Here is a 27,178-nt window from a genome sequence, read left to right as displayed (position 1 = left end):
CTTCATGTGTCATAAGAACTCATTCATTTGTAACTGCATAAATCCTACATTAATATGTAAACATACAGATTGAGTGATTGTAATTCAGCGAGGGTTTATTGTAAATCAGGGCTCATCATATTAAATTCATTATCTTGAGAGAAAACCTCCAACAAGTTCATAGTTTACTTATTATTAAAAGCACGTTTATACGTAAATAAAGTGATGGAGACCTGACAAGTTGTTCTTCATATTTATTTACATTCTTACAAAAGAACAAATAAACCAGTTGATTTCAGGGGAGCAGGTGGCGATTGTGTGACTGTGATGTTTTAGGGACTTCTAGTTCGACCAGTACACTTCATCAAAGGATCCTGTTCCCTGGAGCTGCAGAGTGAGGGGGGTCTTCACCAGACGGGGCTGGATTACCACCATGGCCCTGAACTCTCTGTCCTCACTAGAACACACAATCGTAGCAAAATGCTAACGTTATATAAGCTTCTCATTAACCCCGTGTAGACATTGTGATGGCGGTCTGTGGTTTGTTACCTGGGAGTGAAGCTGATCTGGAGACACTGGCTGCCGCTGGTGACGTGGAGCTCCTTCGACCTGGGAGACCAAAAGTCTGGTGTCACTCTGAACACACGGGAGCCTCCTTCATCTGACTCTACAAACACACACACACACACACAGATACCATTTACTCAGATACCAGCTATATATCATAATTGCCATTCCAAAGCACTGTATGTGTAAAAAAAAACAAAAAAAGCATAATTCCAGTCAGTTTAGTCAAGTTGTGCATGAACTGAAGACCCCAACAAATCCCAGAGCTAACGTAAGAGCGACGATACAGACAACAACACAGAAGACAGTTCAGTCGACACCTGTAACTGATTTCCAGTCAGTGTGGGCTCCGTGTCTGTAGAGGATGACTTCTATTATCTGCGTCTGCCCCACGTAGCAGAACCCAAAGTCGACGCTGTCACTGGACAGACGCATTGTAACGAGCTCCAGATGGGCACAGAGAGGCACTGTCTGCACAGAGCAGAGAAGAAAGTCACTTTGTGAGGTCAATTACCTATAAACATGCATAACGACTTCTGTTATATCAGTTTGTTTCTCCTCTTTGACGCATTTCTACCGTTGAGCTTCACGACAGTGTCTGACCTGCAGGCTGTTGTTGCTGTAGTGAATCAGGAGGTTTTGCTGGAAACACAGCTTCCTTTCCTCTCTTGCACGATGGATCAGCGTCACCCCAGGAGGGACTTCCTCGCCTGCCTGGTCTGCATGATCCAGAAGGGACAGGGAGCAGTGGAAGGCCACCTTCACCTGGTATTCACAGCAAAAGAGTACAACTAACTGATAAGAATGACAAGATAACGGAACATTTTGTATTATCCAGAACATGACCGACTCTCCTCTTCTCACCTGCATGCTTTGTTGTGGGTGCAGCACCAGAGACTGGCTGTCACCAGTAGGTGGGTTACTGGAGGTGCTGGTCCGGACTCGAAGCTGCTGCTTAAGCACTCTAAAGGGAGGCTGAGTCCCCAGTCGGAAGTGTAGAGGCATTTCTGAGTTGTTTCTCAGCTGAAAGGCCCGTTCGGTGTCAAATTCACAAACTACCACCTACGGAGCAAAACAACCAGAAAAGCGACCGCTGAGCATGACTGGTCTGAAATACTGAACACCGGTGGGTCAATACGTCATGCATGCACTTCAGTGTGTCAGAGCACTTTTGATGAGTGTTGTTGATTTCTCAGACAGACCTTCTCGGATGTTGTCTTCAGTAAATCACCGGCTGAGGCATGAAACTCCAGCACCCCCCCGTCCTCCTCTAGCTGCACCATCAGCCTGCAGCAACATGGAGCCAAAGGGGAAGATATGAAATGTAATCAGACCACCTCTTGTCTGACCTCAGCTCATTTGCATTTAGGAAACACAGACAGAGTTTGGATTCATTCGGGATTTTGGGGACTTGGTATGACTGTAATTGCTTACACTGCAGGCTTAACGACTGCAAGTAGATCCATTCTGACAGGCTCCAAATCCAAACCCTGAGCTCTTCCAACTTTACCCGGGACACAGGCAGCCATCTGTAAACACAACACAATAACAAGGGACTTTAGCTTGCGTCAGAGTCATCTCCTGTGTGCCTTTTCCAGGATTTACAATTGAAAGACGCTGTTTGGCGCGTTGCACCCGTCACCTCGGAGTCTAGACTCATGAAGCCCAGAGCCAGGCCCACACATCTGGACTCACAACATGACCCGGAAAGAGTCAAAGGAGTGAAAGACGCATGGATGGTGCTGCTGCTCTTTGCTCGAATCACCTTGAGATAATCAGCAGAAAAAGATAATACGTCGTTATTCATATCGCTAAAAGCAGAGTGGTAAAATGGATGTGTAGCTAAAGTCTTATCAACGTACTATTTGCTGGGGTGTGATGCAGTATGGGTAATCCGAGAGGTTGCCCACATGAGGTCTGATGTGAACAGAGAAGAGTTTTTTCTTTGCAGGAGAGGGATCGAGACATGTTTCCTCTTCCTCGCAGTCATCCTCGGATACACATGCCTCCCCTTCCCCGCTCTGAAATCAATAGGATGAAGCCGCTTTGAGCCAATGAAATGTGGGTTCACTCACTGGCATCGTAGCCACAATAATTTCCCAGAGGCATCGTCATAAAAGTCATTAAAGTTTATGTTCACGTATCCGTGTTGCGACGTAAAATGGACTCACGGTCATGCTACGGAGGGAGGAACTCGTCCCCTCAGAACCTCGGGTCGTATTTCTTTCCCAGGCTGTTTGAACGTTCCCACCAGAAATCCCTAATGCTCCACTTAACGCCTCGTTGCCGTCAGCATCTTTAACTGGAAAGGCGTCTCCATACGCCACCACAACGTCCACCAGTTTATGGTCATTCTGATCTATGTTGTATGTTTCCCAGTCCACGCGAATATCTGGTGGCAAAGATTTAAATGAGATAACTTTATTGAAGTAGTCAGTCAGAGTCAGAGAGGTCACAGGAGACTACACATAAAAAAAGACATGCTGCTATAGCAGGAGTCAGACTAACACACAAACAAACCAAGTGGAGACATTGGTGTAGCTCAGGAACGCTTTACAGTTGTTGGCTCTGAAGAAAACATGTGGAACTCTCCACACTTTCCCTTACCAAACATGGTGGGATTGTTGATGCGAAAACAACGAGACACCGTGTCCCCTCCAGATACACGAGTGCCAAACCTGATGGTGCAAGCAGGAATGTCAAACTGATATAGATGTAATGCCATCATGAGTGTGTTTTAATGGGAGAGAAGGACAGGACAGGAGAACAGACTGTGTTATTGGTCCCTGGTTCTGGTTGTCTGGGCGTGGGCCCATCATTTGGAAGTAGAGTGGGCAGCCAGTCACCGTCATCTGCACGGGAATGAGCGTGGGCTCGAGGTCCCCCACCTACGGGGGGGGGGGGATTCGATTTCAACATTATTCATCAGTCTGCAACAAAATCAACAGGTCTCTTTGAAAAATCGTACTCTTACAGTAAAAAGTAAGTTCTAATCCTTAAATATCTGTTACACCCCATTGCATGGCATCGTACTTTGCATATGAGGTGATCTCTGTATTCGCCCCACATGTCCGTGTAGGCAGTGACGTCCACAGTCTGCGTCTCAAAAGGTCCCAGCGTCCCAGAGTCTGGCAGGACAAAGAAAGCTGCTCCTTTCCCATGAGCCAGCAGGCTGCTCACACACTCTGCCGAGAGATACGGGAAGTTGGAGTGTGCGCTCAATCTGCTTGATTTGAAAAGTGTGTGTGCTGTGCGCACGAATGAAAAGTTAAGCTCACCCTTGAGGGCTTTTTCTTCTGCTTTCTGAGCTTGAACAGAGTGAAGCGGCTTCTTGACATATGTCAATCTGCGATTAAAATGCAGCGCGCGTCACATCTGCAGTACAGCAAAGTCATTCTGTGATCCATTATTCAGGTTGGTGAGCTAGCTCCCCTTACCTTCTCTCTGACTGCTTCTTTGGCTTTGAGGCATGGCAGGTGAAATAATCCGCCTCTATGATAAAAGGGGCAGGGATGGCAGTTTGATTGGTTATCAATAACTGCTTCGTAACGGCTCTGTTCAAAACGACGTCATCACGGAAGTCAAGCAACAGTGCCGAGGGGCTCTCGTCATCTGGAGGAGAGCTAAAGGCAAAGAAAAGCGAGGGTGACTTAACAAACACTTATGCGATGGAGTTAGTGAAGCTACCATGGTGGTTAGATAATAGACTTTAAGCCAAGGTTACTACCAGACACTGGGCAGTGAGTAGGACACACTGAGTTTCTTGGTTTTGGAAGCCATGATGCCAACAACAAGAGGAGAGCTCATCCCCTGGACCTCACAGAGAGCAGCTACCTCAGTGAGATCCAGCTGGACAAAGAGACAAATATATGAAGGATAAGGATTTATATACCAGTTGTAACTGTACCGTGTCACTGGGGAATAGGTCACAGTAGAGGAGCTAATTACGCTCTAACTTTAGTTTCACTGGGACTTTAATATCTTTGGTACTTACAGCTGTGTGGGAGATGAAACGAACCGTGATCTCCAAACTGGCATTCGGTCCCAGAGTGCCAGAAGAGGGGTCAAAACTGGCTGTACACAGTTCAGCCTGTTTACCCTGGAGCGGAGCCTGGTGGGGGAAACGTAAAACTCAGATCACCGAGTATTAATTGTCATGAAAGACATCTTAATTTGACATATGAGAAATAAAAAAACCAAGATCATATGTATACCAACAGCCTTACATACGATACGGATGAAGCACCGCAATCATTCAAACGGACCAGGGGCGACTAACACGATGGCAGCATTCATTGCATCGTTCATTCTTCTCACAGTAAATGAAGTGGTGGTAAAATGAAGCGACGCCAGCGTACCATCCAGCCGAAGTGTGAAGGCAGCAGGGTCTGGTTGAAGAGAGTCACGGTTGCCTCGGCAGGAACTCCAATGTAGAGTTCAGAGAAGAGCAGCTGGCAGTTCAGCAGACACACCCGTGGAGACTGCACATGCGCTCGCACCGACAAGTGACTGCAACAAACACACACAGGTAGTGTTGCTTGTTATCAGCGGGACGGACCGCTGAGTGACATCATTATCTGCACGGACCTTCCTTTCATTCAGTACAGCGGTTATTTTATCTCAGCTGAGCATCATTACCATCCCGTTCCATTCTCCACTGTCAACTCCAGCTCTGTTTCATATCGCTGGCAGAAATGGGGACTAAATAGCACATCTACACTGCAAGAGGCCAAGGGGGGCAGCACACCTCTGCGTGGGTCCACCGAGATCTAAGCAACACAGATTCATATCGATTTAATGTTGTTTTTATCAGAAATGTTTTGCTGTGTTATTGTCCAGTGTGCAGCACCTGTGTGTCCTGGCGGTCCTGCTGACTGTTGGGCCTCTCCTCCAGTGTCCAGGAAGCCTCCAGATGGGTAATGTTAGTGAAGAGCAGAGTGGTCTGTGCCTGCTCCCCGAGCTTCATGAGCCCAAACTCCACACTGGGCACACCGAGGGTCACTATGGGACCCTGGCCGAAGTCAAACGATGCACATAAAGAGGTCACAGCTCAAAGATAAACTATACCCTCGAAATATCACAGCAACACTTTAGCTTTGTGGAATAGAAAGATTTTAGCCATTTTGTGACGGTGTTAAGATTCATTCTTACCTTAAAACAGACTTCCACGGCCAAAGTGACGGGCTCGTGGCGGTGCTCTATGTGGCAAACCAGACTGGTCACAACCTTCTCCGGTTTCCCTCCACTCAAAATCAGGTCGAAATCGAAACACTCGTTTTCCTCTTGACCCACAAAAGGACAGATCAATCAACAATGAACTAATACATCAACTACATGAAATGGTGTTCACAATTCATCATGTACAAGTGAACCTAGTTAAAAGGAGGATTATTTCTGTGTTATTCTCCATTGTACTGTGTGACACACCTATGCTACCAGCAGAGGGCGCTACTTCAATGATGTGGCTGCCGCTGCTCATTCTCTCCCATTGAAAAAAGATGCGGGTTTTGCTGTGGTTCCACATCTAAAAACACACAAGACACAGACACAACCATGGATAACTGTAATTGTGGTAGAAATCTAATATCTGTCATGTATAGGTAACATAAGGAAATGAATATAACCTTGAAATGCCTGCGGGTGTTCGAGCAAATAAAGATCTCTCCGGGGATAACGACAGCATAGGGCTCCAGTAGGACCTGGTACGGCTCTGTGGATCCCTTGAGCTCTATCTCCATGACTATGACATCGCCTACCTTGGACCCAGTGCGCACGGGCTGAAGGACACTAGATGTACACACACACACGATCCAATTCTTTGTTCGATGAAGTGTGCTGAACTTGCCGTGTGATCTCAGTTCTTTGGATGTGTCGTGTTGGGGTGTTACTTTTACATACACTTCTACCACAGTGCACACAGAGTCACAGGAGCTTTACCCTTCGTCAGTGGGCTCTGGTGGCAGATGGGGAACATCCCTCAGGACTAAGTGACAGACACTGTGGCAATCCTTCAACTTAAGAAAACACAAACATCACATGAATTAAGTATCAGCGTGTAGCTTCCAAACAGGAGACTCATAATGTAAGACATACTGTGTTATAAAAATATTGTTTTCTGTTGTGTATTTGGAGTCCTTTGTACTTCTTTAGGGCAGAAGGTGAATAGAAACTCTTGATCCTGGCAGGGGGGTAGAACTCCACTTCGGGGGCTGACATGGAAAGCATCGTCTGTGGCCTGGTGGGACTGGAGATGGGAGGGCTCTGGGGTTTCCCCTGGAAGGAATGGCTGCAGGTTTGGCTTCATGATCTGCCAGTGGAATGGCAGCTCCAAGTGGCTTCAGCCCCAGAGAGAGAGAGAGAGAGAGCGAGAGCGAGAGCGAGAGAGAGCGAGAGCGAGAGAGAGAGAGAGAGAGAGAGAGAGAGAGAGAGAGAGAGAGAGAGAGCGAGAGAGAGAGAGAGAGAGAGAGAGAGAGAGCGAGAGAGCGAGAGAGAGAGATTTAATGTGATATGTAATGATCCCCAAAGGGAAACTCTTCTTCTACTTGTGCCGCTGTGCAGGGTCAGCGACGGAGCTGCAGGCCTGGATCTCGTAGTTAATCAGCACTTAAGTTTCTCACTCGAGGACACAATTACTCTGTTAAATCCTGCCAACACTAGGGGCTTGAATCCCAGTGCTCCAATTTAAGAGGTCTCCCTTCTTACTACGTTATCCTCTGGCCACAAAGAGCACACGTGTTGTTTGTACTTGTGAAGAGACATGACATCAACTGTTCTATTTCATGCTTCGTAGCGATGCTAAATGAGAGGGTGAGGCTTACACGTTGTTTTAATGATGAGTTGTTTCTGCTGCACAGAGTGAGGGTTACACGGGCCGAAACGGACAAAGTGCTCTGCAGTGAGGTCACGCACCTCTCCCACCACAGGAGGCTCCTTCTTCCCAGATACAGATGCAAGCTCAAGTGCAATCAGCTGGCCCTCACCTGGGGAACTCACACATTATACAGACAATGGACAAATCGACTTGGACCTAACAATGGACAAATTCAAAGTCACGTTTTACTAGTTTTCTGATCACTGAAAAGATTCACCTTCAATGGAAATGTCTTTCACCTGGCAGTTGTCACACACAACAGTGAACACCTGACAGCTCCTCTCAGCAGTAGTGGGGAAGAACACCACCTGCAAACCCACACACACACACACACTATTATTTGAAGCACACTGAGAATTTATAGGACTGAATTTAAATTCAAACTAACTGTGTTCAGCTGCAGAGAAGTGAAACCTGCTGCTTCTAACCTGAGAGGCCTATGAAGCATTGCATCTGCATTTTTTCCCCATTTACCTCCATAACACACTCACCTCCACTACAGTGGCCTCTCCTGGCTGCAGCGCAAAAAGAGACGGGCTGACTGCAAAGGGTGGCTGCTCAGAAAAGTACGTTCTTGCCACAGACTATATAAAGAAAAAGAAAAAACCTTTTTATAAATGTCGGATGTAGAACAGTTCCTGTATCTTAGATAACGTGTCAGATTGATTTTCACCCTGAGGTTCGAGGCTGGCCACTGGTTCTTGGGGATGATGCAAAAGGTCCCGGCGCTGAAGCTTATATTTTTGCACAAGAACTCAACAAATTTCACCCCTCCGATCAGACAACAACCACAGTCCAGAACTCTTGGTACTGCACAATAATTAGGGGGAAATATCAACAGTGCACGACCGATTAAAGTACACTCATGAGCATTACAACAACAACGGTAGGTTGGTAGATTCTTATGAGACTCACGTGTGAGTATTGGAGGGGGTCTTCTGGCTGCGATGGGCACCCAAAATCGGTGTCCAGCAAGGGTCTCCACCGCTATGTAGTCCTCATAGTCCCCCAAGGAGTCTGGAGCGAAGCGCGACAAAATGGAACATGTGAAGGACTTTTCAGAGCGGTGGATTATCTCCTTTCAAGGAAAACACCATCTTAACTGACCACTGTGAGTCACAGAGGTCTGGAAGAGTGACAGCAGAGAAGAAAAGGCCACAGAACATGAATGAGTCGACAAGCACAAGATGACAACTACTTTCCAGAAATCACTCACAACTCCAGACATTTCAAACTTTACTGATGATACGTGAAGCACAGCACTTGATTAAGACCATGTGAAAAGAGGGTGACAACAGCCACTCATTGTCAAATGCAAAACAGTTATTCTAGCAACAAAATGTGAATTTATCAACAAATGTGGGTCTGATTATGGGCCTCTCTGCTTATCCAAATTAACATTTACTGAAGAAATACTTGCCATGAAATACATGAAGCATGAAGTCCTATTCATTAAGTTTGCTGTCAGTAAACAGACTGCATGTTTGTGTTTTAAACTACAAATGACCAACTTTAAAATCTGCACTTCTAGTTCATTGTATTGGCATTTCATTTGCCATAAACAGGAACTAACAGTCTAAAAGCAGTGATCTCACAAAACAAGTCGCGACATAATGTAGACTGGACTGTTTACCTTGTTACCAATGTGTCTCCATGTTGTAGTTGTGGCTGCAGGATGAATGAGGATGAACTAACTGGCGAGTGTAAATTATCACAGATTGAACGTCAGGAAGAGCGGAAAAATCCCAGCGAGATGCAGAGCAAATCTTCACCCCCAAAACAGTGGACTGATATCCGGAAACTGCGCTCAGTACTGACGAATTACAAATACACGCTGTGTTCAGGCAGAAAGACCTCCTCTTCTCCCCGCGTGCATGATCCAGAGCTGTGTTTACAGAGAGGAATGCGCTGTAAATGGTTGATGTGTTCCAGAGGAAAGTTTTCTTTTTTTTTTCACCCTGCTCTTCGCTTGTCTCCACGCGCACTAGAGAGAGGAGCTGAGTTTTTTTTCCTCCTGGAGCTGCGCCTCTGATGTCAGCAACAACGTGAGCTCCAGGAAGTGGTGACGCTCTCCGGTGGTGCGTTTACGAGACAGCGGCGTCAAAGTGGAGGGCGCAGCGCCACCCCGTGGACACCTGGAGCAAGTACAGCGACTGCTGCAAATAGGCCGGTTTCATTTTTTATTCTGTACTAACACAAACACCACCGGAAAACCTCATACACTTAATCCCTAAGAATACATATACATATATGTAATTATAATTAGATATAATTATAGTAAAAATATAGAAAAAATGACCCAAATAACACAATACATATTTTTTCCTTGAATAAATAATAATCCAAAATAAAGAATAATAAATGTGCAGTTACAGTATGTGTTTTCACAGTCTTGTCGAAAAGAGTGCAACGCAGTAACCATCATGCCAGAGCTATTGATGGCTTGAGGACAGTTTGACAGTTAAAAGAGGATTTAAAAAAAGAAAAGTAAAGTGGCGACAGCACTTGCAGATGTTGACTGTCACCCGATGAGTTCACCTACAGTGTGTGTGTGGCAGCACTTTCTCAGGATTCGAGTGCTCCTCTGGGTCAGAGGAACACTTTATTAAGTCGAAAAAACAAATAAAGACAAATGGTGCACTAATGACTCAATCCTCGTCCCCATTAACCAAAAGTTCCTCCCTTTATTGTGTCTGCAGGAGTTATTAGGAACTTGGATCTTGCCTGTTTATCTGTAAACATCTGTAAAATGTGGACACAACTGGGAGCCCGTGTGATTTATTTTTCTGACAGCGGGGACAGCATGCAGCAGTGTATTGTAACTCATCTCAGCCGTGTGTTGTGCTCTTGTCAGACAGAACCATGACATTTCAAGCTGGAAAAGAGACCAAAATCAAAATGTAAACCCGGGCAGTCCTTGTCTCCTCTTTTTGGCATTTTAGACCAGACAATCAGAACAACAAATGCTCCACTGACCTCGACCGCAGCATCGCTCTCTTCAGATTAGCTCTACACGGCACTGTTTTATTGTGATCCGACATGATCTGTAAGACTGCTTCAGTGCAATGAATATCAATTGGACATTTGCATCTCTCTTAGGACTTGTAGATTACTGTACCACTGAACTGTGCTAGATGAACACCACGGGCAGCTATTATAAACAACAACAGGCAGTGTGTGTGTGTGTGTGTGTGTGTGTGTGTGTGTGCGTGTGTGTGTGTGTGTTTCTTGTGGCTTTTGGAGCATCACTTTGGAGAATTTTTCAGAGAGATTTGCAGGATGCCTTTGCGGCCAGTTTTATGAAAAGCAGTCAAACTGATTTTACATACTAAGAAATAAATACTGTTGGCAGGCGAGGGTTGCAGACGAGTTGCAGGTCTGCACTCAAAGCATTTTTACTGCCGATCCCGGGGGTCACGTCGTGCTGGGAGTTCCCCCTCGTGGGTACTGAACCAGCCTTTACTATCCAAGTAGCACTTGAACAAGATGTGTCTGCGGAAAGCACAGTTCACATACTTTTGTTTGTCCTTGTGGCTGCATTTTTTCATCTCAGCGAAAAGGGTCTTCTGGAGAAAATCTATTTCCCCTGTGGCTGATATCGACTTGCTGGAAAATCAATGAGGCCTTGGCCAGTCAGGTGAGCTCCACAGCAAAACCGAAATATAATGTGGATTTGTTTCACATCTGCTCCATCAGCTTTTTATGAAACCCTGTCAATAAGACAAGAAGAAAATACTTTGTTCGTTCTTGAATCAAGAAATACTTTATTCATCATGTAAACCTTCAGTTTATTCACATCCCATCAGTAAAGTCTGTTCAGTGACTCTTGTTCAATGATTTCATGAACACATTCACTTCATCCTCACAATCTATTTGTTTGACCCGAATCTCAGTTCTGTAAAAGAGAAGAATGCATGATTTACTTATTGATTATGATTATAATAATTAGTTATATAACACATCATAGTACCTGATTTGTATAACGATTAAGAAAACAACAAGAACAACATTTAATCTGTTATAGAAAATAAACATAATTTCACTTAAAGAAATCTTTACAAAGAGTGCTGAGAACTAAATCTCTTTGATAAAGAAGCTCTGGTGATTTCTCTCTTTAAGAGCCATGCAGTGGAAGAGAAACGACAACTAACAAATACATCAATACATTTATATTTATCAAACATTTAAACCTCAGAGCAGTTTACATTTTCATGAAGAGAAATATCAGTTCAGGTCAACAGAGATCATCATGAGCAGTGACAGCCTCCATGGCTGAACAGACACAGGAAGGAGCTCCACCTAAAGACACTCAAACATTTACAATAATGAGAAGACGTCAAAGACCGCCCTCAATGTTTGATTGACAGGTGAAGAAAAATCAGCAATGAAGCGACAATGATGGAGACAAAATGAGTTTCAGGATTAAAACACAAAAATGAATTTGCTGTTCCTTAAATCACTTTTGTCTATTTTAGTTTACAGCAGCGGTTCCCAAACTTTTTAGGCCGCGCACCCCCTTCTACATCCCGACCGGGTTCGCGCACCCCCCCCCCCCCCCCCCCCCATTAATAAAAAAAATAAAAAAAAGACGCAACAGAGCCTTTTAAGCCTTCATAGCCGCATAAGAATCGGACCAGTGAGAGAACAGTTTGCTCGCGCGTGGCATTTGTTTACAAGATTTAGTCCGCTGTTAAATGTTGCAGTGTGAACACAAACCGAACAAAGGAGCAACTGCAACATTGTATCATATTAATCCCTGAATCGGAACAAAGCAAACGAACTGAAGGTGTGAAAACGCCCTGAAACACTGCAACAAAGTTTCAATAACTTTCAGTGACACAAGGCGTCACTTTTAAAGAGCAATACGGATGTGAGGACACACGCACAGGCTCAGAGGCAGATTATCACATTTAATTTACAATTAATGAGCGACTAATGCAGCCAGGATGTCTTCGGACAAAGCATCGATGCGGCGCGACACAGTGTTGTTGGACACCGGGATCATGTCCAACTTTTTTGCTTCTTTCTCCCCAATCATACATTCCACCATCTCTCTGGCAGCTGGCAAGCTCACGTCTTCGGCGATTGTGTGCGGTAGCCCCTTTCTCGCTATTCTGTAACCAGATATGAAGCCCGTAGTGCGTCATTTATAGACCAACACATGAATGAGACTGCAGTTGTTTTGGCTGTTTTGTAACTCCTCCAATTTGGATATAAAGAATGTAAGGGGCTTTTGACTTGCACTGGCATGCTTGGTGTTCAGGTGGCGACGTAAATAAGAGCTTCAGACTGTTAGCCAGAACCTCACTGCACACCACGCACTGTGGCTTTGGGGAATCTGCGTTGCCAATCCAAGTGAAGCCCAGACACACATACTTTTCATCATATTTCCTCTTTTTTTCCCAGTCTGATGCTCACTCTCGTTTCCTCTTTTTCACCTTGACTCCGCGATGGGCCGATGTGCTCCCGATTTGTCTGTGCTGCACCTCTCCGTTTCCCTCGCCTCCGATTCCTCTCTCTCTCTCTGTCCCTCTCCTCTTTTACGACTGATAGCTTCAGATGTCCCACCTGACAGTTTTTAAATTAAAATTACATTTTTTTTAAATATTTAATATTATTACACCATCAGACCGCCATTACACTTTTCCTCTCGCGCACCCCCTAGAGGCAGCTCGCGCACCCCCAGGGGTGCGCGCACCCCACTTTGGGAATCCCTGGTTTACAGAACTCAGCAGTGTCTCCTAAACCATGACTCTGAAGTCCAGCATAGAGAGGCTGAGTGAATGTGGTCTGGACTCTGTGGAGGAGAGTCATGGTTTTAGAGACGCTGTAGAAAGACAGAACACCTGCTCTGTGATCCAGGTACACTCCTACTCTGGAGGACCGAGGACCAGAGACGGGAGTTTGGATATTGTTGTACCGAAATGTAAAACTGTTTTTGTTACAATGTAACGCCCAAGACTTGTCATTCCATCCAAATGTACATTCATTCCTGCTCCCTGTTCTGCTGATATTCTTGTATGCGACTGCTACATCAACTCGTCTTCCAATCCTCTCCACCTCCCAGTAACAACGTCCAGTCAGACTCTCTCTACTCAGGACCTGATAACATGGAGTGAATCTGTCTGGGTGACTAGAATAAGACTGTTTTTCACTCATAAATGTTGCTTTTCTGTTCCCCTCAGATAATAACAGATGTGTGAATGCTGTGTTTGGATCCAGTGTGATTTCACTTGAATATCTTAAGAACTCAGCTCTGGTCTTGGGCTCTGCTTGTGAAGGTGACAGTAAAACGTCCACTTCAGTCACTGCCAGTGAGACGTTTGTCCTCTTGTCTCTCAGAACGTCCTGTAGTTTATCTCTGACTTCTGACACAGCCGCCGTCACGTCCTCAAAGTAGCTCAGAGGACGGATGTCGATGGCGGACGAGTCTGTAGCTTCTCTGAGTGGTGGCAGTGAGGGGTAGTTGTGTAGAAACTGGTTGTGATCCTCTGTGTGTGAGAGCAGCTTCAGCTCAGCGTCTCTCCTCTTCAGCTCAGAGATCTCCTGCTCCAGCTTCTCCTGAAGCTCTTTGACTCGACTCACTTCACTTTTCTGCTGGGATCTGACCTGCTGCTTCACATCGGAGCTTCTTTTCTCCATGACACGGATCAGCTCGGTGAAGATCTTCTCGCTGTCCTTCACCGCTTCGTCGGCGGAGCGATTGACGGCCTCCACCTCCTGCTGAAGCAGCTTCACGGCTTTCTCTCTGTACTGGATTCTCTGCTGGATGTTTAGTCGACTCACCTCCAGCTCTCTCTGCCTCTCAGTCCTTTCTGCTGCAGCTGTGACTGTGTCGTGGCCTTTGTGTTCATCCACAGAGCAGAGGTAACAGATACACTGCTGATCAGTACGGCAGAACATCTTCATCACCTCATCGTGACGAGAGCAGATGTTCTCCTGGAGCTTCTTGGAGGGGTCCACCAGCTTGTGTTTCTTTAATTGAGCTACATCATAATGACGCTGGAGGTGTTTCTCACAATAAGAGACCAGACAGACCAGACAGGACTTGATGGCTTTCCGTTTCCTCCCAGTGCAGACATCACAGGACACATCTTCAGGTCCAGCATAGCAGTGATCAGCAGGAGCAGCTTGGAGTCCAGTCTTCTTCAGCTCCTCCACTAAAACTGCTAACATGGTGTTTTTCAGCAGGAGAGGCCTCGGGGTGAAGGTCTGCCTGCACTGAGGGCAGCTGTGGAGTTTCTTCACATCCTCTTCGTCCCAGAAGCTTTTAATACAGTTCATGCAGTAGCTGTGTCCACAGGAAGTAGTCACCGGATCCTTCAGTAGATCCAGACAGATGGAACAAGAGAAGGCTTCCCGATCCAGCTGAACTCCTTTCTGCGCCATTTCACCTCTCAGTGACGACGACTGTCTGAGTTTCGTTTCACTAGAAGCGACTCTGCTTTCACTTCAGATCTGAACAACATGTGTTTGTTCAGTGAATGGAGGCTGTCAGCTCTGTCGCTGCACCACCATGTTGGTTACACCCATCTTTAAAACTGTAGATCTGAAGGGGAGGGAACAAGGAAACATGTGGGCTGTGTTTGAGAGCAGGAGGAAGAAGGAGGGCTGATCAAGCTGTGCTTCATTCCAGGAAGAGGAGCAGCGCTGTGAATGTGAACTTTGCTTCCTCATTCACAAGCAGAGTCTCGGTTAAAACCTGCTCCACTTTAGAAAACGTTTAATTTCTGTCGTTGTTAAATATTTCTTGTCTCCTCAGAGGAAGAGTTATAGACAAACATGAAGCCATCAAAGGACTAATTCTGTTCAGTGTTCTTTTACTGCTTAAAAACAGCTGACAAAAGAGTGATCAAATGAAACATTTAAATTGTCGTACAATACCTTTCTCTCATATATACTTGCATGCCACTTAGCTAATGCTATTGCACCTTAGGTGTGAATACCTCTATGTAACATGTATAATAGCAGGTGATTGAGGACATTGCACTTCATGTGTCATAAGAACTCATTCATTTGTAACTGCATAAATCCTACATTAATATGTAAACATACAGATTGAGTGATTGTAATTCAGCGAGGGTTTATTGTAAATCAGGGCTCATCATATTAAATTCATTATCTTGATAGAAAACCTCCAACAAGTTCATAGTTTACTTATTATTAAAAGCACGTTTATACGTAAATAAAGTGATGGAGACCTGACAAGTTGTTCTTCATATTTATTTACATTCTTACAAAAGAACAAATAAACCAGTTGATTTCAGGGGAGCAGGTGGCGATTGTGTGACTGTGATGTTTTAGGGACTTCTAGTTCGACCAGTACACTTCATCAAAGGATCCTGTTCCCTGGAGCTGCAGAGTGAGGGGGGTCTTCACCAGACGGGGCTGGATTACCACCATGGCCCTGAACTCTCTGTCCTCACTAGAACACACAATCGTAGCAAAATGCTAACGTTATATAAGCTTCTCATAAACCCCGTGTAGACATTGTGATGGCGGTCTGTGGTTTGTTACCTGGGAGTGAAGCTGATCTGGAGACACTGGCTGCCGCTGGTGACGTGGAGCTCCTTCGACCTGGGAGACCAAAAGTCTGGTGTCACTCTGAACACACGGGAGCCTCCTTCATCTGACTCTACAAACACACACACACACACACAGATACCATTTACTCAGATACCAGCTATATTTCATAATTGCCATTCCAAAGCACTATGTGTAAAAAAAAACAAAAAAAGCATAATTCCAGTCAGTTTAGTCAAGTTGTGCATGAACTGAAGACCCCAACAAATCCCAGAGCTAACGTAAGAGCGACGATACAGACAACAACACAGAAGACAGTTCAGTCGACACCTGTAACTGATTTCCAGTCAGTGTGGGCTCCGTGTCTGTAGAGGATGACTTCTATTATCTGCGTCTGCCCCACGTAGCAGAACCCAAAGTCGACGCTGTCACTGGACAGACGCATTGTAACGAGCTCCAGATGGGCACAGAGAGGCACTGTCTGCACAGAGCAGAGAAGAAAGTCACTTTGTGAGGTCAATTACCTATAAACATGCATAACGACTTCTGTTATATCAGTTTGTTTCTCCTCTTTTGACGCATTTCTACCGTTGAGCTTCACGACAGTGTCTGACCTGCAGGCTGTTGTTGCTGTAGTGAATCAGGAGGTTTTGCTGGAAACACAGCTTCCTTTCCTCTCTTGCACGATGGATCAGCGTCACCCCAGGAGGGACTTCCTCGCCTGCCTGGTCTGCATGATCCAGAAGGGACAGGGAGCAGTGGAAGGCCACCTTCACCTGGTATTCACAGCAAAAGAGTACAACTAACTGTTAAGAATGACAAGATAACGGAACATTTTGTATTATCCAGAACATGACCGACTCTCCTCTTCTCACCTGCATGCTTTGTTGTGGGTGCAGCACCAGAGACTGGCTGTCACCAGTAGGTGGGTTACTGGAGGTGCTGGTCCGGACTCGAAGCTGCTGCTTAAGCACTCTAAAGGGAGGCTGAGTCCCCAGTCGGAAGTGTAGAGGCATTTCTGAGTTGTTTCTCAGCTGAAAGGCCCGTTCGGTGTCAAATTCACGAACTACCACCTACGGAGCAAAACAACCAGAAAAGCGACCGCTGAGCATGACTGGTCTGAAATACTGAACACCGGTGGGTCAATACGTCATGCATGCACTTCAGTGTGTCAGAGCACTTTTGATGAGTGTTGTTGATTTCTCAGACAGACCTTCTCGGATGTTGTCTTCAGTAAATCACCGGCTGAGGCATGAAACTCCAGCACCCCCCCGTCCTCCTCTAGCTGCACCATCAGCCTGCAGCAACATGGAGCCAAAGGGGAAGATATGAAATGTAATCAGACCACCTCTTGTCTGACCTCAGCTCATTTGCATTTAGGAAACACAGACAGAGTTTGGATTCATTCGGGATTTTGGGGACTTGGTATGACTGTAATTGCTTACACTGCAGGCTTAACGACTGCAAGTAGATCCATTCTGACAGGCTCCAAATCCAAACCCTGAGCTCTTCCAACTTTACCCGGGACACAGGCAGCCATCTGTAAACACAACACAATAACAAGGGACTTTAGCTTGCGTCAGAGTCATCTCCTGTGTGCCTTTTCCAGGATTTACAATTGAAAGACGCTGTTTGGCGCGTTGAGCCCGTCACCTCGGAGTCTAGACTCATGAAGCCCAGAGCCAGGCCCACACATCTGGACTCACAACTTGACCCGGAAAGAGTCAAAGGAGTGAAAGACGCATGGATGGTGCTGCTGCTCTTTGCTCGAATCACCTTGAGATAATCAGCAGAAAAAGATAATACGTCGTTATTCATATCGCTAAAAGCAGAGTGGTAAAATGGATGTGGAGCTAAAGTCTTATCAACGTACTATTTGCTGGGGTGTGATGCAGTATGGGTAATCCGAGAGGTTGCCCACATGAGGTCTGATGTGAACAGAGAAGAGTTTTTTCTTTGCAGGAGAGGGATCGAGACATGTTTCCTCTTCCTCGCAGTCATCCTCGGATACACATGCCTCCCCTTCCCCGCTCTGAAATCAATAGGACGAAGCCGCTTTGAGCCAATGAAATGTGGGTTCACTCACTGGCAACGTAGCCACAATAATTTCCCAGAGGCATCGTCATAAAAGTCATTAAAGTTTATGTTCACATATCCGTGTTGCGACGTAAAATGGACTCACGGTCATGCTACGGAGGGAGGAACTCGTCCCCTCAGAACCTCGGGTCGTATTTCTTTCCCAGGCTGTTTGAACGTTCCCACCAGAAATCCCTAATGCTCCACTTAACGCCTCGTTGCCGTCAGCATCTTTAACTGGAAAGGCGTCTCCATACGCCACCACAACGTCCACCAGTTTATGGTCATTCTGATCTATGTTGTATGTTTCCCAGTCCACGCGAATATCTGGTGGCAAAGATTTAAATGAGATAACTTTATTGAAGTAGTCAGTCAGAGTCAGAGAGGTCACAGGAGACTACACATAAAAAAAGACATGCTGCTATAGCAGGAGTCAGACTAACACACAAACAAACCAAGTGGAGACATTGGTGTAGCTCAGGAACGCTTTACAGTTGTTGGCTCTGAAGAAAACATGTGGAGCTCTCCACACTTTCCCTTACCAAACATGGTGGGATTGTTGATGCGAAAACAACGAGACACCGTGTCCCCTCCAGATACACGAGTGCCAAACCTGATGGTGCAAGCAGGAATGTCAAACTGATATAGATGTAATGCCATCATGAGTGTGATTTAATGGGAGAGAAGGACAGGACAGGAGAACAGACTGTGTTATTGGTCCCTGGTTCTGGTTGTCTGGGCGTGGGCCCATCATTTGGAAGTAGAGTGGGCAGCCAGTCACCGTCATCTGCACGGGAATGAGCGTGGGCTCGAGGTCCCCCACCTACGGGGGGGGGATTATATTTCAACATTATTCATCAGTCTGCAACAAAATCAACAGGTCTCTTTGAAAAATCTTACTCTTACAGTAAAAAGTAAGTTCTAATCCTTAAATATCTGTTACACCCCATTGCATGGCATCGTACTTTGCATATGAGGTGATCTCTGTATTCGCCCCACATGTCCGTGTAGGCAGTGACGTCCACAGTCTGCGTCTCAAAAGGTCCCAGCGTCCCAGAGTCTGGCAGGACAAAGAAAGCTGCTCCTTTCCCATGAGCCAGCAGGCTGCTCACACACTCTGCCGAGAGATACGGGAAGTTGGAGTGTGCGCTCAATCTGCTTGATTTGAAAAGTGTGTGTGCTGTGCGCACGAATGAAAAGTTAAGCTCACCCTTGAGGGCTTTTTCTTCTGCTTTCTGAGCTTGAACAGAGTGAAGCGGCTTCTTGACATATGTCAATCTGCGATTAAAATGCAGCGCGCGTCACATCTGCAGTACAGCAAAGTCATTCTGTGATCCATTATTCAGGTTGGTGAGCTAGCTCCCCTTACCTTCTCTCTGACTGCTTCTTTGGCTTTGAGGCATGGCAGCAGGTGAAATAATCCGCCTCTATGATAAAAGGGGCAGGGATGGCAGTTTGATTGGTTATCAATAACTGCTTCGTAACGGCTCTGCTCAAAACGACGTCATCACGGAAGTCAAGCAACAGTGCCGAGGGGCTCTCGTCATCTGGAGGAGAGCTAAAGGCAAAGAAAAGCGAGCGTGACTTAACAAACACTTATGCGATGGAGTTAGTGAAGATACCATGGTGGTTAGATAATAGACTTTAAGCCAAGGTTACTACCAGACACTGGGCAGTGAGTAGGACACACTGAGTTTCTTGGTTTTGGAAGCCATGATGCCAACAACAAGAGGAGAGCTCATCCCCTGGACCTCACAGAGAGCAGCTACCTCAGTGAGATCCAGCTGGACAAAGAGACAAATATATGAAGGATAAGGATTTATATACCAGTTGTAACTGTACCGTGTCACTGGGGAATAGGTCACAGTAGAGGAGCTAATTACGCTCTAACTTTAGTTTCACTGGGACTTTAATGTCTTTGGTACTTACAGCTGTGTGGGAGATGAAACGAACCGTGATCTCCAAACTGGCATTCGGTCCCAGAGTGCCAGAAGAGGGGTCAAAACTGGCTGTACACAGTTCAGCCTGTTTACCCTGGAGCGGAGCCTGGTGGGGGAAACGTAAAACTCAGATCACCGAGTATTAATTGTCATGAAAGACATCTTAATTTGACATATGAGAAATAAAAAAACCAAGATCATATGTATACCAACAGCCTTACATACGATACGGATGAAGCACCGCAATCATTCAAACGGACCAGGGGCGACTAACACGATGGCAGCATTCATTGCATCGTTCATTCTTCTCACAGTAAATGAAGTGGTGGTCAAATGAAGCGACGCCAGCGTACCATCCAGCCGAAGTGTGAAGGCAGCAGGGTCTGGTTGAAGAGAGTCACGGTTGCCTCGGCAGGAACTCCAATGTAGAGTTCAGAGAAGAGCAGCTGGCAGTTCAGCAGACACACCCGTGGAGACTGCACATGCGCTCGCACCGACAAGTGACTGCAACAAACACACACAGGTAGTGTTGCTTGTTATCAGCGGGACGGACCGCTGAGTGACATCATTATCTGCACGGACCTTCCTTTCATTCAGTACAGCGGTTATTTTATCTCAGCTGAGCATCATTACCATCCCGTTCCATTCTCCACTGTCAACTCCAGCTCTGTTTCATATCGCTGGCAGAAATGGGGACTAAATAGCACATCTACACTGCAAGAGGCCAAGGGGGGCAGCACACCTCTGCGTGGGTCCACCGATATCTAAGCAACAGAGATTCATATCGATTTAATGTTGTTTTTATCAGAAATGTTTTGCTGTGTTATTGTCCAGTGTGCAGCACCTGTGTGTCCTGGCGGTCCTGCTGACTGTTGGGCCTCTCCTCCAGTGTCCAGGAAGCCTCCAGATGGGTAATGTTAGTGAAGAGCAGAGTGGTCTGTGCCTGCTCCCCGAGCTTCATGAGCCCAAACTCCACACTGGGCACACCGAGGGTCACTATGGGACCCTGGCCGAAGTCAAACGATGCACATAAAGAGGTCACGGCTCAAAGATAAACTATACCCTCGGAATATCACAGCAACACATTAGCTTTGTGGAATAGAAAGATTTTTGCCATTTTGTGACGGTGTTAAGATTGATTCTTACCTTAAAACAGACTTCCACGGCCAAAGTGACGGGCTCGTGGCGGTGCTCTATGTGGCAAACCAGACTGGTCACAACCTTCTCCGGTTTCCCTCCACTCAAAATCAGGTCGAAATCGAAACACTCGTTTTCCTCTTGACCCACAAAAGGACAGATCAATCAACAACGAACTAATACATCAACTACATGAAATGGTGTTCACAATTCATCATGTACAAGTGAACCTAGTTAAAAGGAGGATTATTTCTGTGTTATTCTCCATTGTACTGTGTGACACACCTATGCTACCAGCAGAGGGCGCTACTTCAATGATGTGGCTGCCGCTGCTCATTCTCTCCCATTGAAAAAAGATGCGGGTTTTGCTGTGGTTCCACATCTAAAAACACACAAGACACAGACACAACCATGGATAACTGTAATTGTGGTAGAAATCTAATATCTGTCATGTATAGGTAACATAAGGAAATGAATATAACCTTGAAATGCCTGCGGGTGTTCGAGCAAATAAAGATCTCTCCGGGGATAACGACAGCATAGGGCTCCAGTAGGACCTGGTACGGCTCTGTGGATCCCTTGAGCTCTATCTCCATGACTATGACATCGCCTACCTTGGACCCAGTGCGCACGGGCTGAAGGACACTAGATGTACACACACACACACACACACACGATCCAATACTTTGTTCGATGAAGTGTGCTGAACTTGCCGTGTGATCTCAGTTCTTTGGATGTGTCGTGTTGGGGTGTTACTTTTACATACACTTCTACCACAGTGCATACAGAGTCACAGGAGCTTTACCCTTCGTCAGTGGGCTCTGGTGGCAGATGGGGAACATCCCTCAGGACTAAGTGACAGACACTGTGGCAATCCTTCAACTTAAGAAAACACAAACATCACATGAATTAAGTATCAGCGTGTAGCTTCCAAACAGGAGACTCATAATGTAAGACATACTGTGTTATAAAAATATTGTTTTCTGTTGTGTATTTGGAGTCCTTTGTACTTCTTTAGGGCAGAAGGTGAATAGAAACTCTTGATCCTGGCAGGGGGGTAGAACTCCAGTTCGGGGGCTGACATGGAAAGCATCGTCTGTGGCCTGGTGGAACTGGAGATGGGAGGGCTCTGGGGTTTCCCCTGGAAGGAATGGCTGCAGGTTTGGCTTCATGATCTGCCAGCAGAATGGCAGCTCCAAGTGGCTTCAGCCCCAGAGAGAGAGAGAGCGAGAGAGCGAGAGAGAGAGAGAGAGAGAGAGAGAGAGAGAGAGAGAGAGAGAGAGAGAGAGAGAGATTTAATGTGATATGTAATGATCCCCAAAGGGAAACTCTTCTTCTACTTGTGCCGCTGTGCAGGGTCAGCGACGGAGCTGCAGGCCTGGGTCTCGTAGTTAATCAGCACTTAAGTTTCTCACTCGAGGACACAATTACTCTGTTAAATCCTGCCAACACTAGGGGCTTGAATCCCAGTGCTCCAATTTAAGAGGTCTCCCTTCTTACTACGTTATCCTCAGGCCACAAAGAGCACAGGTGTTGTTTGTACTTGTGAAGAGACATGACATCAACTGTTCTATTTCATGCTTCGTAGCGATGATAAATGAGAGGGTGAGGCTTACACGTTGTTTCTAATGATGAGTTGTTTCTGCTGCACAGAGTGAGGGTTACACGGGCCGAAACGGACAAAGTGCTCTGCAGTGAGGTCACGCACCTCTCCCACCACAGGAGGCTCCTTCTTCCCAGATACAGATGCAAGCTCAAGTGCAATCAGCTGGCCCTCACCTGGGGAACTCACACATTATACAGACAATGGACAAATTGACTTGGACCTTACAATGGACAAATTCAAAGTCACGTTTTACTAGTTTTCTGATCACTGAAAAGATTCACCTTCAATGGAAATGTCTTTCACCTGGCAGTTGTCACACACAACAGTGAACACCTGACAGCTCCTCTCAGCAGTAGTGGGGAAGAACACCACCTGCAAACCCACACACACACACACACTATTATTTGAAGCACACTGAGAATTTATAGGACTGAATTTAAATTCAAACTAACTGTGTTCAGCTGCAGAGAAGTGAAACCTGCTGCTTCTAACCTGAGAGGCCTATGAAGCATTGCATCTGCATTTCTTTCCATTTACCTCCATAACACACTCACCTCCACTACAGTGGCCTCTCCTGGCTGCAGCGCAAAAAGAGACGGGCTGACTGCAAAGGGTGGCTGCTCAGAAAAGTACATTCTTGCCACAGACTATATAAAGAAAAAGAAAAAACCTTTTTATAAATGTCGGATGTAGAACAGTTCCTGTATCTTAGATAACGTGTCAGATTGATTTTCACCCTGAGGTTCGAGGCTGGCCACTGGTTCTTGGGGATGATGCAAAAGGTCCCGGCGCTGAAGCTTATATTTTTGCACAAGAACTCAACAAATTTCACCCCTCCGATCAGACAACAACCACAGTCCAGAACTCTTGGTACTGCACAATAATTAGGGGGAAATATCAACAGTGCACGACCGATTAAAGTACACTCATGAGCATTACAACAACAACGGTAGGTTGGTAGATTCTTATGAGACTCACGTGTGAGTATTGGAGGGGGTCTTCTGGCTGCGATGGGCACCCAAAATCGGTGTCCAGCAAGGGTCTCCACCGCTATGTAGTCCTCATAGTCCCCCAAGGAGTCTGGAGCGAAGCGCACTGTGTACTTACAACTCATCCCTGGGGCAACAACACCACCCTCACCAGGGAATCTCCCTGCCAAAACACATCTTAACATCATTCCCTTCCTACATTGCACCATGAGTTTCTAAATTCCCTTGTGTGCTATTTATCTTCTTATGGCGTTTGATACAGTAGTCGGTGCAGGTGTTCACTTATGATTGCAACACATAAAACAGGAAATCACCTAATAGCATTCCAGAGATGTATGACTATATTCGAAAAAACTCCTGCATGCCTTTTTGATACAGTCATGATGTCCTTACTATCGACACGAACAGGAATGAGGAAGCGGTGTAATCCAATCACAAGAAAAAGGCTCACCCAGGCCAATAGAAAAGTAAGGAGTGGTGGGAGGGATGACTCGGACAGTGCGGCTCGCAGAAGTCAAGTTGTTCAGCTCGAGGGTAGTCTAGAACGGGAAAGGGCATTATCTCATTGAAAGAACAGTTGGTAGTTCTCTGTGAAATTGTAATTGTTCCGTCGAAGTTACTCGGACATACCTCATAAACACGTCCCATACTGTAGTCAGTGAAAAGCACCTCTGAAGGTTTTGCTAGAAAGGCTGGGACAGGATTTTCAGTTGAGCTTTCAGGGAGGATGAGCACAAAAACAGCACCTGATTATTCTGTCTGTTCTCAACAGAGACGCTCTCACAGGAAGTGGTGAGCTGGGTTATTAACGAGCTCCGCCAGCACTGAAATCGACGTCAAAACCACAAAGCAAGCATTTCAGATTTTACTTTCTACATATGCCAAAGAAGAAACTTGTCTTTTGCTTTGTAGGTTGGATCAAAGCCGGCGCTGCACTAATATAACGGAAGTGGGAAAGGCTTCTTGTTAAGAAGAAAAAATAAAAGAAGAAGAAGAATAAACATTCCTTTATTCGTCCCACAGTGGGGAAATGATTCTCTGCATTTGACCCATCCCTGTATATATAGGGAGCAGTGGGCTGCCAATGACAGGCGCCCGGGGAGCAGTTAGGGGTTCAGTGTCTTGCTCAGGGACACTTCGACACAGGACACGGTGCAGCTGAGGATCGAACCGGTGACCTTTGTAATGACTGCATCGTATGCATATTAAGCATAAAGTCACATAAAATCATGCACATGTACTCGAACATGAACCTGACGTCCCGTTACTACACTTACCACATGCACGTGGTAGATGTTGCTAACCCAACAGTAGTCAAACAGTGTACTACATGTATATCCTCCCATTGTTAATTGTGGCCAACAGTGTTTGTATCCACAGGCAGAATATAAGTCAGCGTGTCTCCTCCAATGCATACTTGGCTCTCATTGCAGGTTGTTTCACCTTCCTTTCACCAGATAGGCTGCTAAGAATCAGTCCATCTGCAAATGTAATGCCTTTTTTCCCCGCACAGTTGGTGGGAAATCAACTCTGGTTCCCTGGGTAAAAGGGGGGGTTGTGCTAGATTGATTTGATTACACAGGAATCATTTTGGGAATTGTTAAGTTGAAGATGTATGGAAACAGCCTAGGGTTTCTACTGTGATGAGGCGTATGTAATGCGTAACTGTAAGCTTGGCAAAAGACATTTATACCCACAATATGGAGCAACCACAGCAATTTTAAAGGCAAAAAAGCTGAGCATTTACTGTGAGTGCCCTTCTGCTCGGCACACTCCGGGTACCTTTGCTTCTCCATCCCTTTCCTTTCACGCTCCATCTTCCCCACTTTTGTTCTGGGGCGGACGAGGGACGTGCCACCCGGCTGTGCATTGGGAGGAAGGAAGCGAGGATTGCGTAGGAAGTTGTGGGAATCTTTCAGCTTCTGAAGTTTTTCCCGCCCCTCTGCCCGATCCTTTGCGCTTGGCTCACCCTTCCACTTTGGTCTGGGTTTGGTCTGGTCAGGCCTCTGAAACATAGTAGTAGAACACTGACGCTTTCAGTTTTCAAAACTCAGAGGAACGCCTTTTAATAATTCTCTTTTTATGTCCATGTTGTCTTCTTTTGTTCAATTGGTCTACTGTTTCAGTTGATTATCTATTCATTCAAATGTAGGCATTCTATTCTTGTAATCAAAAGGGTGTAGGCTTGTGACTCCTCACCTCCCTGGGAGTTGTCTTCCTCTTTGGGGTATCTGAGCTGGATTCGAGAGTCAGGCTGCGATCTGACTCATTCTTTTCTGGGCTGGGCATTCGAGTATAACCGTCATCCTGAGGCTCCCTGGAGATGTGCATGGTGTAGGCGATGGTAGGTTTGGCAGGATTCCATTTTACTGACAGGAAAGGAATACGGTAAGTTCAATATTGAGGGGGGGAAAAAACACATTGGCTGTGAATAATTTAAGATGAATCCAAAAGAGGGTCATGTACTTGGTGCTGGTGGTCTCGCTCTGGGTTTTTTTGTCGATAAGTAGTCCTGGGGGGAAATCAGGTTGTTCATTTTGAGAAGATCATCGTCTACACACCAGGAAAAGGCTGATTGGACTGAAAATAGACAGAAGAAATAACATCAAATAACATCCCTGTTGGTATATTCAAAGTAAATACATAGATGTATTTTTACAACAGTATAACACAATATCAATTCATGACAATGTTTCCATCACACCTGTGAGGATGCCCTGGTGATCATTAATGTCTCCCATCCCCTCTTTCAGTCTCTCATAGGCCCGGCTTTCTTTGGCCACAGCCCGAGCTCTGGCCTGAATTATATGACTCTCCAGCACGTCAGCCGCTTTCATACTCCGGCTGTATTCAGAATGAGCCTGTGCGATTGAAAATAAATGACATGTTTCATGAAATACTGTACGATTTCATCTATTGACTTTAAATTGTGAAGCATGCAGAGCAGTTTGTTCCAGTGTTCGAGGCACTGTGTTGTCAGGTCACCTGTTGGAGCTCCTCAACATATCTGTCATGGTCGCTGCTTCGTCCATTCTTTGTCTTCATGAGGTTGGACAAAGTGTCTTTCCCAATGATGTCTCGTGTGTATAGGTGCTTAAAGGTGCTTGCTAACACATGAGAAATGTCCTAATAAACAAGACAGAGATGGTTTTAAAACGTAAAGTCAGTTAATATAGGTTCGTTAAGTATTCTTAGCAGCAGGTGTTCATACCTGTGACTTTCCTGATGCAAGTCTGTGACTATCCACAGACGGATCAAGTCGCGATGTTTCTCTTGTCTCTGGTTCTTCTCGCATGGTGCAGGTGTGCCACTCACGCAGCTAATTACGATGAAATGTGCGTGAAACGTAATTCCAGGTAGCTACAGCTCGTCAATTAGCGTCAAAACAACGTCACAACCGACACGTAGCGTTAGCCAGACGAGTTCCTAGCACAACCTATAAACATAGTTCAGCTTGCTAAAGCTGTGGATGAAAGTGAATGTTGTTGAA

The 27,178-nt window shown here is 45.8% G+C and overlaps 3 protein-coding genes across 3 annotated transcripts; all 3 read right to left on the bottom strand.

The window, feature by feature from the left end:
* Positions 1-216: 216 nt before the first annotated feature.
* LOC306794321 (deleted in lung and esophageal cancer protein 1-like) lies at positions 217-8,645 on the bottom strand (the record flags this gene model as incomplete). Its single annotated transcript, XM_079292357.1, has 31 exons — positions 217-436; positions 529-646; positions 867-1,017; positions 1,150-1,311; positions 1,411-1,608; positions 1,749-1,833; positions 1,981-2,075; positions 2,189-2,311; positions 2,409-2,567; positions 2,718-2,938; positions 3,154-3,224; positions 3,319-3,434; positions 3,580-3,731; positions 3,825-3,892; positions 3,984-4,169; positions 4,274-4,395; positions 4,541-4,657; positions 4,905-5,055; positions 5,185-5,315; positions 5,396-5,557; positions 5,698-5,828; positions 5,974-6,070; positions 6,171-6,333; positions 6,484-6,560; positions 6,689-6,881; positions 7,367-7,526; positions 7,635-7,725; positions 7,909-8,001; positions 8,091-8,227; positions 8,333-8,495; positions 8,634-8,645. The coding sequence occupies 31 exons, from the start codon at positions 8,643-8,645 to the stop codon at positions 322-324; spliced, it is 4,020 nt and encodes a 1,339-aa protein (XP_079148483.1). The 3' UTR covers positions 217-321.
* Positions 8,646-13,078: 4,433 nt separating this feature from the next.
* Positions 13,079-14,821, bottom strand: LOC306794320 (tripartite motif-containing protein 16-like; the record flags this gene model as incomplete). The annotated part of the gene is made up of 1 exon (XM_079292356.1): positions 13,079-14,821. The coding sequence occupies exon 1, from the start codon at positions 14,804-14,806 to the stop codon at positions 13,079-13,081; it is 1,728 nt and encodes a 575-aa protein (XP_079148482.1). The 5' UTR covers positions 14,807-14,821.
* Positions 14,822-15,622: 801 nt separating this feature from the next.
* dlec1 (DLEC1 cilia and flagella associated protein) lies at positions 15,623-27,037 on the bottom strand. The gene is made up of 38 exons (XM_079291894.1): positions 26,900-27,037; positions 26,674-26,814; positions 26,393-26,549; positions 26,155-26,268; positions 25,888-26,057; positions 25,471-25,694; positions 24,319-24,403; positions 24,140-24,227; positions 23,678-23,851; positions 23,436-23,572; positions 23,254-23,346; positions 22,981-23,071; positions 22,710-22,872; positions 22,104-22,296; positions 21,899-21,975; positions 21,576-21,738; positions 21,379-21,475; positions 21,103-21,233; positions 20,801-20,962; positions 20,590-20,720; positions 20,310-20,460; positions 19,946-20,062; positions 19,679-19,800; positions 19,386-19,574; positions 19,227-19,294; positions 18,982-19,133; positions 18,724-18,839; positions 18,559-18,629; positions 18,123-18,343; positions 17,814-17,972; positions 17,594-17,716; positions 17,386-17,480; positions 17,154-17,238; positions 16,816-17,013; positions 16,555-16,716; positions 16,271-16,421; positions 15,935-16,052; positions 15,623-15,842 (listed from the first exon to the last, which is right to left on the bottom strand). The coding sequence occupies exons 1-38, from the start codon at positions 26,981-26,983 to the stop codon at positions 15,728-15,730; spliced, it is 5,088 nt and encodes a 1,695-aa protein (XP_079148020.1). The 5' UTR covers positions 26,984-27,037; the 3' UTR covers positions 15,623-15,727.
* Positions 27,038-27,178: the final 141 nt, after the last annotated feature.

This window comes from Melanostigma gelatinosum (genome assembly GCF_949748355.1).
Source record: "Melanostigma gelatinosum genome assembly, chromosome: 20".
NCBI classification, from domain to species: domain Eukaryota; kingdom Metazoa; phylum Chordata; class Actinopteri; order Perciformes; family Zoarcidae; genus Melanostigma; species Melanostigma gelatinosum.
This window is presented reverse-complemented; position numbering and strand designations above follow the sequence as displayed.